At 40.5% G+C, this 12,686-nt stretch overlaps 1 protein-coding gene across 5 annotated transcripts in view; it reads left to right on the forward strand.

Annotated features, from left to right (window-relative positions):
* The window catches only part of LOC115610579 (melanopsin-like), a 73,850-nt gene that overhangs the window by 48,001 nt on the left and 13,163 nt on the right, over positions 1-12,686 (forward strand). For 3 of the 5 annotated variants that reach the window (XM_030492303.1, XM_030492305.1, XM_030492304.1), the window contains 6 exons: positions 2,597-2,739; positions 5,025-5,158; positions 6,649-6,852; positions 7,278-7,449; positions 9,151-9,306; positions 10,424-10,531. In XM_030492303.1, the coding sequence (XP_030348163.1) occupies positions 2,606-2,739; positions 5,025-5,158; positions 6,649-6,852; positions 7,278-7,449; positions 9,151-9,306; positions 10,424-10,531 (908 nt within the window). In that variant the 5' untranslated portion in view covers positions 2,597-2,605. Of the gene's footprint in view, positions 1-2,596; positions 2,789-2,972; positions 3,254-4,301; positions 4,388-5,024; positions 5,159-6,648; positions 6,853-7,277; positions 7,450-9,150; positions 9,307-10,423; positions 10,532-12,686 lie in introns of those variants that run through there. The other 2 variants (XM_030492308.1, XM_030492306.1) reach the window with 2 other exon arrangements.

Below are 12,686 nucleotides of genomic sequence, written 5' to 3' on the forward strand. Positions count from 1 at the left end.
CTGTTGAAATATATATATGCACACGTGCATAGATGTGCACATTTGTCTTCTTAGATCCAAATTACAGCATTATAAATGGTTTTCTGTCTTTATCAGCTTGCCACATTTCATACAACTGGATGCTTGCCACTTCCTGCTGTCTCAGGGTAACACCAACAGAGTGAGTAAGTAGCCGTCTTTTCATTCAGATCTTAGTTATTCTTGTTACTATTACTAATGCAGCAAAAGTGACTGGTATTTTATGGACTTCCCTGAAGACAAGATCCCTTCTTCAAAGCCTATATAATTCAAACATTCCTCACATCTTGCTGAGATTGCAGGCTCTGTGTAGCCCCAGCATTTATTGCCTTCCAAATTCCACTTTGTAAGCATTAGTAGTTTATATTTCATCTAGTATTGCCAGCAAACTGTAATCTGAGTTTACAAATGTGTCACAGGAGACATTTTCAGCTTTTGACGCTGTTCATCACCGGGAACTTAATAAACGAGGCCAAAACATCCAAGTCAGCATCTCTTCAGCAGAGAGATAACGCGAGACACCTTTGGGTGTGAAATTCATAGTGCGTTTCTGAATTGAGTTTCTGCAACAGCGAGTACCCATATGGTGAAGTAAAGCATAATGCATACAACAGGAAAGTACTACTTGCCGGGAATTACATCTGTGTAATATTAGTCTATATAATAACTCTCTATATAGAGGTATTTAGATGTAAACCCTGAGCATATCTAACAGATAAGCTAGAAAGGAAGAAAAGAAAAAGGATCCTTTCTCTAACTCCCCAGTTTAGCCTCTTTGGTATGCATTGCCAGAAATGAGGCAGGGTTCTGATTTAGTGCACACACGCTGCTAAGATTACATTTGAGGGAAGAGGAAAGGAGTTTAATATGGTTAATTTCTGTGCCCAGGCAGCCCTGCTCTGAAAGCATGGTGCAGTCTGTGCTCGGTGCCACTGAATAGCCACAGTTGTATTTATTTCCTTGCAGCACCTCCCTGTGTGCTGCCTGCTCTTACACTACCTCTTGCACCTTTTCAGGGGTAAATGCTACACAGGGTGACATTTTTTCTTGCTGCCTAATTGGTGGGAACAGCAGTGGCAGCCCCCTGGCACAGCCAGCACCAGCAGACACTCCCCTTTGTTTCTTTCTACTTTTACTGTAATGTAAACTTTAGTGAAGTGTCATGTTGGTGGCAGCCACCCTATGATGGGCAGAGTGCATCAGACAGATGAGAAGGCTTGAAGGCAGCTTTCTGCTTTGAAGCCATAGCTCTTGTACCATTTCCTGTATCTTTTCAGCCCAGAGCTTTTCTGTCAGCGTTTCTGCTCCAGACTCACTGTTCTGCAGATGCTTGCGGTGTGTTATGCATCTCACCCAGTGCTCCCTATTGCTGAACGCTACCCGCCCTGGGGAGCACTCCCAGTGGGATTATACAGCTGAGGGGATAATGCCCACAGCTAGAACTGTTGTACGAGGGGGGAGCTGTAGTGTGTGCACTTCATAGATGAGTGAGGAATAATAGAAGGCAGAATGGAAAAGTAGCAGTATGGGAGATTAGGAGCTGGCAACAGGGAAAAAGAAAGGCTATTCTCACCCTTTTCAAATGACTGCTTAAATACTACTAGTGGGGTGATAATCACCTTCTGGAATCTGTTCTGTCACCTAGATCCTCTCTCACAGACCAAAATCAGCCTTGTCCCACACCCAGCGCATTGCTGAGTTGCACACCAGTGAAATTTGGTGATGCGAAGCAGGTCCTTAGCTGTGACAAGTTGCCTGTGTGAGTGCTCTGCATGGCTTAGCTGCTTTTGGCTCGATCAATAAGAATCTTCATCAGGCAATTCGGACTCTTCTTGCTGATAATGTTAATGAGAGCTGAGTGGGTTAGCTATAGGCTGCCCTTCTGCTGAATTTATCCAGTGATAAATCTGAATTTGTTTAAAAAAAAACCAAAACAAAACAGAGAATTGGTGGGGTTTTATTCATGTGCTGGAGATAAAGGACAGTGAAAGAGTTGTCAAGACTATTTAATGTATTTGTGCTTACACAGGCAATGCTACACTGCTGTTTTACCTCTGGTCTCCTACCTTTTCCATGGGGAATTCCCAGGTTTTGCAGCACTGTAAGTTGGTGATAGGGAGTTTGTGGAGACCCAGAGGATTTAACGTTTGTTAAGAGTGGGATTTGATATCAGTGCTCCTAATAATACCAAACTATGATGGGCAATTCCTTGTTGAACTGAAGTTTGTATTGTCAGCTAGCTCTGCACCCTCAAAGTGCAGCAGTTACCCAGAGTGAGTTTTATGCTAGTACATCTTTGCCCTTTCCACATCACCACATAACTTCCTTGGTATTTTTTCCCGGTGTGTTTCCCCTGTTGTTGCATTTTTAAATATAAATATGTACTCTTAAAAGTAACGAAGGCTACTCGAGGAAAACTTGATTATAAGGGCTGAAAAAAGAATTCAGAGGTGTGTATTTGATTTGCATGAAATGGGGAAGTGAATGCTCTGCCTTGCTGCAACAGGCTGAGCATGTGTCTACTGGAATAAGTATCCTGAATGGGCTAAGCTTTCCTTTTCCTCTGCTTTCCATTCAGGGTTTCAACATGGGCACCCAGCCACACACTGTGACCAAGGCAGAGATCCCTGACTATGTTCTTTACACCGTAGGAACATGTGTGCTCATTATTGGCTCCATTGGCATCATCGGAAACCTCCTCGTTCTCTATGCGTTTTACAGGTACAAAAATTCCTTTTACAGTTCTTCTGACTGGCCTTAGGGTTCACATGTGTATGTGTGTGCAGATGTTCTGCATTGGTTCCCTCTTGGATTAAATATCCAAGCAATAGCTTATTGCACCAAACAGGGGAAAGGAAACACCCTCCACCCACCCCACCCCCCATACACATCACTGATGACCTCAGTGTAAATTCCTGAGAATACCTTGTTCTATAAACAATTTCAACTGAAAGTTTGAAGAAGAGTTTAATACTTTTAATGATAGAAACCACAGTTTCCTGGTTGCAGACTTCTTCACTCACCCTGTAGAATGTACAGAAATACTTGACAAAACCTGTTGCTCCTCCCAGCAGCCCAGATGTCCTGGAAGGACCAAGAAAGCAATGTGCTACATGAGATGAACTCATGCCATCAGTGTATTCCCTGCTTCAGGCAGATCATGGGATTTCTGTCAGTTTGTTTGCTCACTTGGCTGCTGACAGCGTAATAGACAGCCAAAGCTACTGCAGCTGGAGTATGCAAAAGTCTCATGGAAAAAAAATAGCCACCTTCTGTGTTATACTGTGATGCTGGATTTCAAAATCCACCTCGCTTACTGCTTGCTGTCATCGTACATGTTTATGCAGAGGGGCTTATGATGCTAGAAACACTGGTGGCGTTATGAACCAACCATTAGTTTCTTGTTCTTAAATGTTTATGACAAATATATTACTTTAGTTATTTTGAATAACTGGCTTTTAATATGAGATAGAGAAGAAATTGGATTCCCTGCAACTGTAGATACCGTCATGATTTCTGAAATGCAGCACAAGCTCTCTGTTTTGCTTGAAATTTGTTTGTTTAACTAGTGTAATAAAAGCATTAAATTGTCAAAGTAGGAAAATCTCCATAGGCAGATGAGCACGTGCAAAGGTGTGAACTCTTCACCCTCTCTCACCCAGTTGTTGCAGGCAGTTATGAGACCCAAGGTTTTGTTAGAATTGCAGCAGCATTGAGATGGCTTTCTCAATTTCTTTTTCAGTACTACTTTATCAGCATGAGGAAAGGCATTCATGTTGTCTGCAACAGTGGTATTTTAAAGCACATGAGAAAGGCCTCAGTTGTTCAACTATCTACACTAAAGAAGGTGTTTGAGGGAAAAGAAACAAGTCTTAAAAATTACTGCATGCAGTTTGCAGAAATAAAGTTATTTATAAATTCTGATTTTTCCCTATGTCTCACAGAGTGTGCTGTGTTACCTCCTTTTGTATTGTATGTACCTAGCTCTGTGAAAAGTCCTGAATTCATGTTCTAGGTATCAGAGCTTTTTATCTCACCATGCAACTAATACAGTGGTTGACATTGAGGGACTACTAGGTCACTGTTATGCCTTCTCAGTACATCCTTCAAAAGTGCCAGTTTTAAGGTAGATTTGGGTGAAATGAACTCAGAAATTAACTTAACTTTCCTAGTGGGACATAATATTCGATCAGAGCAACAAGGGCATATTCAACCAAATAACCCCAGGTAAAAGTGACAGGTTCTTTATTATGCTACCAGTATCTTTATTCTTCTTGGCTAGAGCCAAGGGTAACCTTGAATACTAGCAGAAAGTTTCCAAGGAGGTTGTAACTCCAGATATCCCTATGAAGTGAGGCTACATGAAGTAGTGAGATGTGGGGAAAACAGCCTGGAAGTGATGTTTGTTTTCTTTGGATAAATTTTGCTTGTAGACCGGCTGCTGCTTTCACACTCTTTGTTCTGGAATTCAATGTTGCCTGCCCATCTGCAGCCAAGAGCTTTTGTTCTCCCTTACAAGATGTATATGAGAAGTATGTTTTTTCAAATCTCTGCTCATGGGTTGCTTGTGCCGTAGCACTCTGCAAAGGGTCATTTAATCGGTGGTAATGTGGTGACTCTTGAGGTCAGCAGCTTTTAGAAATTCACCCAAAGCAGATACTTTAGCTCTGTAAGTGCTTCAGATCCTGGTCTTGTGCAGTGCTGGATGCTCACAGTTATTACTGCACTTACAGGGAACTGCTCTTGTCCTGAACAAATTCATGGTTTTCAAGACAGCTAGAATTCTCCCCATTTTGAGGTGGAAACAACCTATTTTATCCCCCCTGCTATTGTCAGTCATCATTTTGAAATAACTACATCTGTGGCTGCAGTAATTGCTTAATGATTAGCAATTGACTGACTGTAAGTAACCACTGGATAGTATCTGTTCATGCTAGTAAGCCAAGTTATAAAGTTAACTGCTCACTTTATCTATTTAAAATCATGTTATTTCTCATGTTTTTAAGCAACAAGAAGCTGAGGACACCCCAAAACTACTTTATAATGAATTTGGCTGTGAGCGACTTCCTGATGTCAGCTTCTCAGGCACCCATGTGCTTTGTCAACAGCTTGCACAGAGAGTGGATACTTGGAGATATAGGTACTTTTCAACACTAATTTGTTCCTCACCAGCTCTACACTGTCTGCAGCCTATTTTAGCCATAACAACCTCGGCTTGTGCTGTGGAGAGAGCAGCACAAGATTCTTGAGTGACAGCCCTGGTTCTTGACATCATCAGTCAGCAGGATAGCATGTTTTGTGTTATATATGTCATTCTTTGATCTTAACTTATTTTGGAAAGAAAGGAATCAAGATCAACATGTAATCTTCTTACTGTTTAGCTTGTAAGGGCAGATGAAATGACTGTAGATGGGTAGAAAAGTTTTATTAAGTTGTAAATATTTTTTTCTGTATTAGTTTAAGAGGGAGTTACTTTTATTTTGAAATGCATGTTGATATCCATTAGCATGCTTCTAGGAATCTCATATTTAATTAAGAGATTTAAATAACAATAGTCAGTTGAGGACTCTGCAAATTTAAGCTCCTTTCTTTCCAACTGCAAGAGAGCAAAGGTGATGCATGCTCAAATTGTAGCTGAAATGTGAGTATAGCAAGTTCTTCAGAAGGCTCAATGCTCTGCTTGGTGCTGCTGATCACATCATTGGGTGAAAATTAGCACCAAGTAGTGGTCGTGTATTAGTGGAGCAAGCCCAGAGACCATGTATTATTTAGCAGCACAGAAGGGACTCTTCTTCAGTTTGAGGATGTTTTTAGTTCTGTTCATGCCTTTGGATAAAATCAGTGTAAATTAGCATGCTGCCACAAGTGAAGAAATTGATTTGGGTTGAGTAGGATTCTGTCCTTTATTGCAGGTTACTTACAAAGACTTTAGAAGAAGTTTGCTTTAAGGTTGAATCTGGTGTTTTGACTGCCTCCTGTTACCAGTGGGCTGTTGTCTGTAACCACATGGGTTGACACAAGATCTCAAAAAATGATCATTTGGCACAGGTTTCTGAATCGAATTAGGGACAGTGTAACTCTACAAGATTTCATCTGCTAGTGCAATGCCTGAACGCAAAAAGGGAGAAAAAACCCTGCTTCGTGTAAAAACTGTCAGGCTTTTTTTAAAGCGCTCCAGCTGGTCTTTTAACCATCAAATTTAAACCACTTCTACATTTTTAAGCCATATAAACCAAAGCCATTGTTTTAAACACACATCTGTCATTAGCAGACAGATGTCTGCTGCAGCCTGTTAAGGTCAGTATACTGGGCAACAATCCAGGAAAACGTAACTTTAACTAGATTGGATTTTCTTTGAGGCAGTTTTCCATTGACAAGAGGTTCCCAGTTGCAGCCCACAATTGCAGTGGAGAGTAGGACTTGTTAAATACATGTATTTGTATTTTATTGATATTTGTGGGTTTTCTAATAAACTTTTAATAACTATAAAATTGTGAGGCTAAGAAAATCCTTCTAATGGGAGAGAAGTACTGAGCCAGGAAAAAACTGGGAGGTTTATCATGTCAGGCACTGAGAGAAAACATGCATCTGTTTTAAGAAAATCCCTGACATTGCCATTTTCTACTTCAGGCTGTGACTTGTACGCTTTCTGTGGGGCACTCTTCGGAATAACCTCAATGATGACTTTATTAGCTATTTCTGTTGACCGCTACCTTGTGATCACTAAGCCCCTGCAATCCATACAGTGGAGCTCAAAGAAACGCACCATGCAGATCATCGCTCTCGTGTGGCTGTACTCGCTGGCATGGAGCGTGGCTCCGCTCCTCGGGTGGAGTATGTTGTCTGCTCTCTTACCTCTTCTAGTGTTCTCTATGTGGCCTCTTTTAGCCTTGCTTGGCATACGAAACAATGAGGTTTTCGATAAGTTCTCGGGAGGATGCCTAGCCAGTGCCTCATGGTTTGTTGTACCCTATATCTGTATATGTTACAGAACAGATACCCTCCTCCCCCTACCCTCAGGTTGTGTTCAAGCAGAACAAATTGCAGAAGGAGTATTAGCTATATGTGAGAGTCTGGCAGTCAGGACCTCCTCTCCCCACGTGCACTCACACTCTCAGACCACACGTATAATACGGCCAGCCTAGCTCTTGCAGACTATGTATATAGTACAAGGTTTATTTTAAGCGCTCAGTTGTTGGATCAGCAACTGCGCAAGCTTTGGGTGTATGTGTGAATAATGTATTCCATGTATTTCATAGGTTCCTATGTGCCTGAGGGCTTGATGATATCCTGTACATGGGACTATGTAACCTACTCCCCTGCAAACAGAAGTTACACCATGATTTTATGTTGCTGCGTGTTTTTTATTCCCCTGATAATAATATTCCATTGTTATTTATCTATGTTCCTGGCCATAAGACGTACTGGCAGGTAAGCAATGTAGCTGAAATAAGTGAATTTCCCTTTTCTTGTATTAGAAGACTTTCTCAATTTCTTTAGCTGCAGAAAAATCTGAATTAAAAATTAACCTGAACTGAAATTGGATATTAAGTGGCAGATCATTAACAGCTGTGACTAGACAAATATTTTTATCAATGTAAAACTGGAATGGATATGTGTATTTTGGCATAGGGGAAGAAGTCCCTGGTGTTTCTAATCTTATCACAATATGTGGTAGTTAATAATACATCAGATAATTTGATAGTTTGGATTATTTGTATTTCAGATTTTCAATACAAGAAACATGGTCCTTGTGCATTCCAGCACAGTTTTCAGCATGTAGCAATGGGGGCATCATCTGCCTTTGAGCTGCTCTGTAAACATAACATTCGTCATACTTTTTGTCAGTTTTATTTAAGGCAGGCATCCCAGAAAACCTTGTGGTTCACCCAGGCATCACAACTGTGCACACAATATTCGGCTGTGCTTGTTAGGACACTTCTTTTTTTCTTTCCCAAATTCTTGGTCTAGATTTGAAATTAAAAAAAATCATCAGACTTTTATATCTGTAAAGTAACTTCATTCTGTTAATAATTTCTCTCTTAATGAGCACATGACTTATCTCTGGTCTGATCCAGCACCAGGTGGGGTTGTGAGTCCTTCCCACTGCTTGCAGTGTCACCAACTCTGATGGCTTTCCTCTGTGCCTAGGTACTTGTTGAAGTCGTTTGGCTTCACAAGGCTAAATTCCATTTTTACAAACTTGTTTAGCTATATGCCTAAATTGAAGTTCTTACTGAACTTTATATTTTTTCCTTAGTCTTGGTTTTTAAGAATGCATCTTAAAAACAATGGCATCTTGTACACCCATGAAGCACAATGGCCACAAGATTTTTCTGTGCCTTTTTGCTCGCTAATACAGTACTCTCACTTTATGAGTATATTCACAGTGCACCAGGAAGCAGTTTGTTACCCTGCTGGCTAATAATCACAGAAATATATCTTCATTTAACAACACTGATATGTAAAAATTGTTATTTCTATGCTAAACTATATGAAACAATTTTTCCAATAAAGTGGGGGGTGTTTGTCAGATATGAGAAGATAATTTGATGGGACTTTTTTTTGCAAAAATATTAGGACTACCTGTTGTACTTCCCTGTGAAAATACTCTTCTTCAGTGAATGAATCTGCAGGGAATGTCCCTGTAAGTGTTTGGGGCCAGGTTCCTCAGACTAGTCAGGGTATTCCAGCGCATATTACCTCATGAGCTGAATTTCTGCAAGCTGTTACTCCCTCGAAAAGGAAAAGCCATAAGATTTGATTTTTGCATCCAGCTGTGCCTTTGCTTGCTCCACTTCTGAGAGCAATGAAAGGAAAGGGGTGCCAATTTCTTGCCCTCCCAACCTGAAACCCTCCTTGTGTTAGGATATGGACACGGCAGTCCTGTCCTGTAGTCCCAGGGGTTCTTCTGGCTCAGTTCCACAGGCAAACAAAGCTCAGACAGAATGCCTGGGACAATTTCACTACATGAATTACCAGAGGTTTTAAGTGTCAGAGGACAAAAGAAGAGTTAGAGGAGGGAAAGATGAAATCTGCTCCACTTTGCATGTTGCTGAGAACATATTTGAGATGTTGCACCTCACTTTTTTACCCTCCTGCTAATGTATTTGTATTCTTTTCCCCTCACAGAGATGTTCAAAAGCTGGGGTCCTGCAGCCGGAAATCCTACCTCTCTCAATCCATGAAGAATGAATGGAAACTGGCAAAAATTGCTTTTGTGGCCATCATTGTGTTTGTCTTGTCTTGGTCTCCATATGCTTGTGTCACCTTGATTGCCTGGGCGGGGTAAGTGGAAACATAATCCAAAGAGCATGGGTTATTCTGAAATACAAATATGGTTAGTACTGTCACCCACAAGAAGCAGATCTCCCTTCCTTTGAAAGGGTTTTAAGTAGTTTTTACATTAGAGGTAGTATTGCATTCTTCACTATATTCTTGTGGATAAAGCCAGAAAAGTGATTATTTTTCTATGTATTTTAAAACTATTATGACTTTTTATCTGCATTTTGTTATACATTGTTTCCTCTCCCCCATGATACTTTCTTTGTATGAATTGGAGGAGTTAATCTCTTCTCTCTAATACCTGTTCTCTCAAGAAGCTTCCTCCATACACTGCTGCCTCTGACAAAGGGCAGAAGATAAATTATATTCCCTCATATTCATGCCTGAGCTCCCGTCTTCCTCCAACTGCTCTCTGCCCCAAAGGGACATGTTTTCTTGCCAGCACACATTCTTGATTTCGAGGTCAGGTTGGATGAGGCTTTGAGAAACCTTGTCTAGTGAAAGATGTCCCTGCCCATAGCAGAGAGGTTGGAACTAGATGATCTTTAAAGGTCCTTTCCAACCAAAACTATTTTGTGATTCTGTATTAGTTGTAATTATCCTGTGCTGACATTGATCACACATGACTGACTGTGGGTTAAAAAGAAAATATTGGTTTCAAACCGCTTCTAGTCCTCTCTTCCTTCTGCAGTGTTTGCAACTAAGTCATTGACAACCATTACTGTGCAGCACGGATGTTGTTGCTGAAAGATTTTTAGGTTTAATTCTGTTTTCTTTTTTTATTGCATTCACTTTTCCCAGATGGCCACAATGGGGCTTGTTTTGGTGTGTTATTTCGGTTTTTTTTTTTTCCTCTGGTGTAGAAACAGGGAAGGTGATTCTTTGTGTTCCTGATCACCCTCAAATAGATAACTAATTACTTGCAAGTCTTCCATCTTCTCCAAATAAATGAAATCAAGTACATTCTGTCAAATGCAAGCCTTTCATCTGAGCAAAGAATGCATTTGAATGAATTAACATTTCATACACAGCACAAAAATGGTCAAAAAGAGTAATATGTTTTAGTAAGTTGGTATTAATCCATGGCATAGCTGTGTGTAATGTTTTTGCTTTGTTTTAGTCGAGCCAACACCCTAACACCATATTCCAAATCTGTGCCAGCAGTTATTGCCAAAGCTTCTGCAATCTACAACCCCATCATATATGCAATAATTCACCCAAGATACAGGTACAGTAAACATATAAATATCTCTATAACTGTACATACAATTGTGATTTTTACAATGAACAAACTACACTCATTCCCTCACCCTCATCTCATGCAGTGTGCGCTCCTGCCCTCACCACCCCATGATGGGATTCATCTGATGAGACCCTTCCCTGCATCCATCTGATACAGGGCAGCCCAGATAGCAGATGGATATGGCCTCAGGGGTGTCCAACAGGGGAGAACAGTCCCTGTCTTCACCTTTCTTCCCCCTCACAACCCTGCTCTGTCCTGTGGAGCTGCACAACACTGGGACTGACAGGAGGAAGAGGAGGTGATACTCAGGGTCATCTTTTGCCATATCAGGGACAGACGCAATAGATCTCTCCAGATAATAGGTCTCAACCAACAGGGTTCAAAAATCCCATCATCACCAATTTAAGAAGCTATGTATGTATATGTTCAAGGTTTGGTTTTCTGAAGCACTTAAGTTATTCTCTTTACACCAACTTCAGTACAAATGTGAATAAGTTGCTGGTCTTTGGGAGCTGTGAGAAGTAAACAGCATTTTCATAGCAATTCTGTGCAAAGTGAGAGCTGTAGGAAGCTGGTAATCCAGGCAGAGCTCCCTGCAAATGAGAAAGTTTTCCAAACATACTGAAAAAACTGCCTTTTCATTAGCAGGCTTGCTAACTTTGGTCAAGTATTTGCCTTTGAAAAACAAAGCAGACACTTCTGAAATACTATACTCTGTGGAAAGAAGTATCTTCTGAAGGCTGTTTTCGTATTTGTTTAATTTAGTTGTTTCAGGGAAAAGAATCTCCATTCTTTTTCAAAAACTAGCTGAGACTTAAAAGTTGTTTTACTCTACTCTAATGGGGTTCAGTGGGCAAAATGTTGATGACTTCTCTGAAAGGCCTAAATGTTTTTTGCAGATAAAGAGTATTTCTGACCCTATGTCTTCATAAGCAAATTATACTATAATTCTACTTATTATTACAGATATCAATTAGTGTATATTTTAAAACAGAACTCTCTGCCAGCCCAGCATAGTTTCACTAACAAATACTCAAACACTATTCAGTCTCAATAAGCTGCATGGTTAGCCAACTTTTGCCATTTTAGTTCCTTCTCAAGCCTCTCACAGTCAGTGAATGAGTTTCTGAGCAGAAAGCTATAAATTTTGCTTTTAATCCAGGCCCTCCGACTGCAGTAAGGTAAGAGATAGAGAGTATGAAGATAACTTGTTCCCGCAGAGTAGATGATTAGAAAGGTAACAATGCATTGTAAAATGAAGATTTCCATACTATTGCTCTGCTGTGAAACCTACAGGAATAGGTGAATAGGATGATAATTTAATATACCATAAAAGACACTTCTCTAAAGAATCAGAAACCTTTCTCTTTGCAGAAGAAGGTCCATTATAATCTCCTTTAATAACTTCTCTAGAGCATCCCAATTAACCTCCAGAGACCAGCTCAGCCTCCCCTGACATTTGAGGAAAGCATGAGAAGAAGCCACCTTGCATTTCAGAAAGGTCACCTACTCTTTGTGCCGTCGAGAACCTGGAGGCATGCAGAGTATGGACACGTTTAAAATGATTATGTTTTCAGTCGTGTGGTCCTAGAGTCAGTTATAAAGGACTTAACAAAATACTTTTGCAAGGGAATAAGCCGGCCTGGTATTCTGCTGAATGGTTTCAAACAAGGGCAAACTTACCTTGCACTTTCGAGACACTATACAAGCTAAAACTTTTTTGTAGTCAACGTTTTATTTAGACATGTCCTGCCAGCTTCAGCTGAGAAACATGTTCAGGTACTGGCAAAATAAGTCACTTCTGTTAAAACTGCTAAAATACTTGGTTTCCAAAAATCCGGCAAAATTAGGGGGGCTTGAGGGGTTGTTTTTGAGGTTTTTCTTTGGTTGGTTAATGTAAGGAAAGAGATACAACTCCATTGTGTTCTCAGCCCTATCTCTAGCATTAGGTGGGCTCCTAAATGCTTTTTTTCCCCACCTTTATTACTCACAGCAGTGTACTCAGAAGCAGCTATACCTCACATAAGAGATACAGCTCAGAGCTTGCAATTCCCTCCCAGAGCTGTACATAGAATCGTAGAATCATAGAATAGTTAGGGTTGGAAAGGACCTTAAGATCACCTAGTTCCAACCCCCCTGC

Source organism: Strigops habroptila, chromosome 7 (genome assembly GCF_004027225.2).
Source record: "Strigops habroptila isolate Jane chromosome 7, bStrHab1.2.pri, whole genome shotgun sequence".
Taxonomy (NCBI): Eukaryota; Metazoa; Chordata; class Aves; order Psittaciformes; family Psittacidae; genus Strigops; species Strigops habroptila.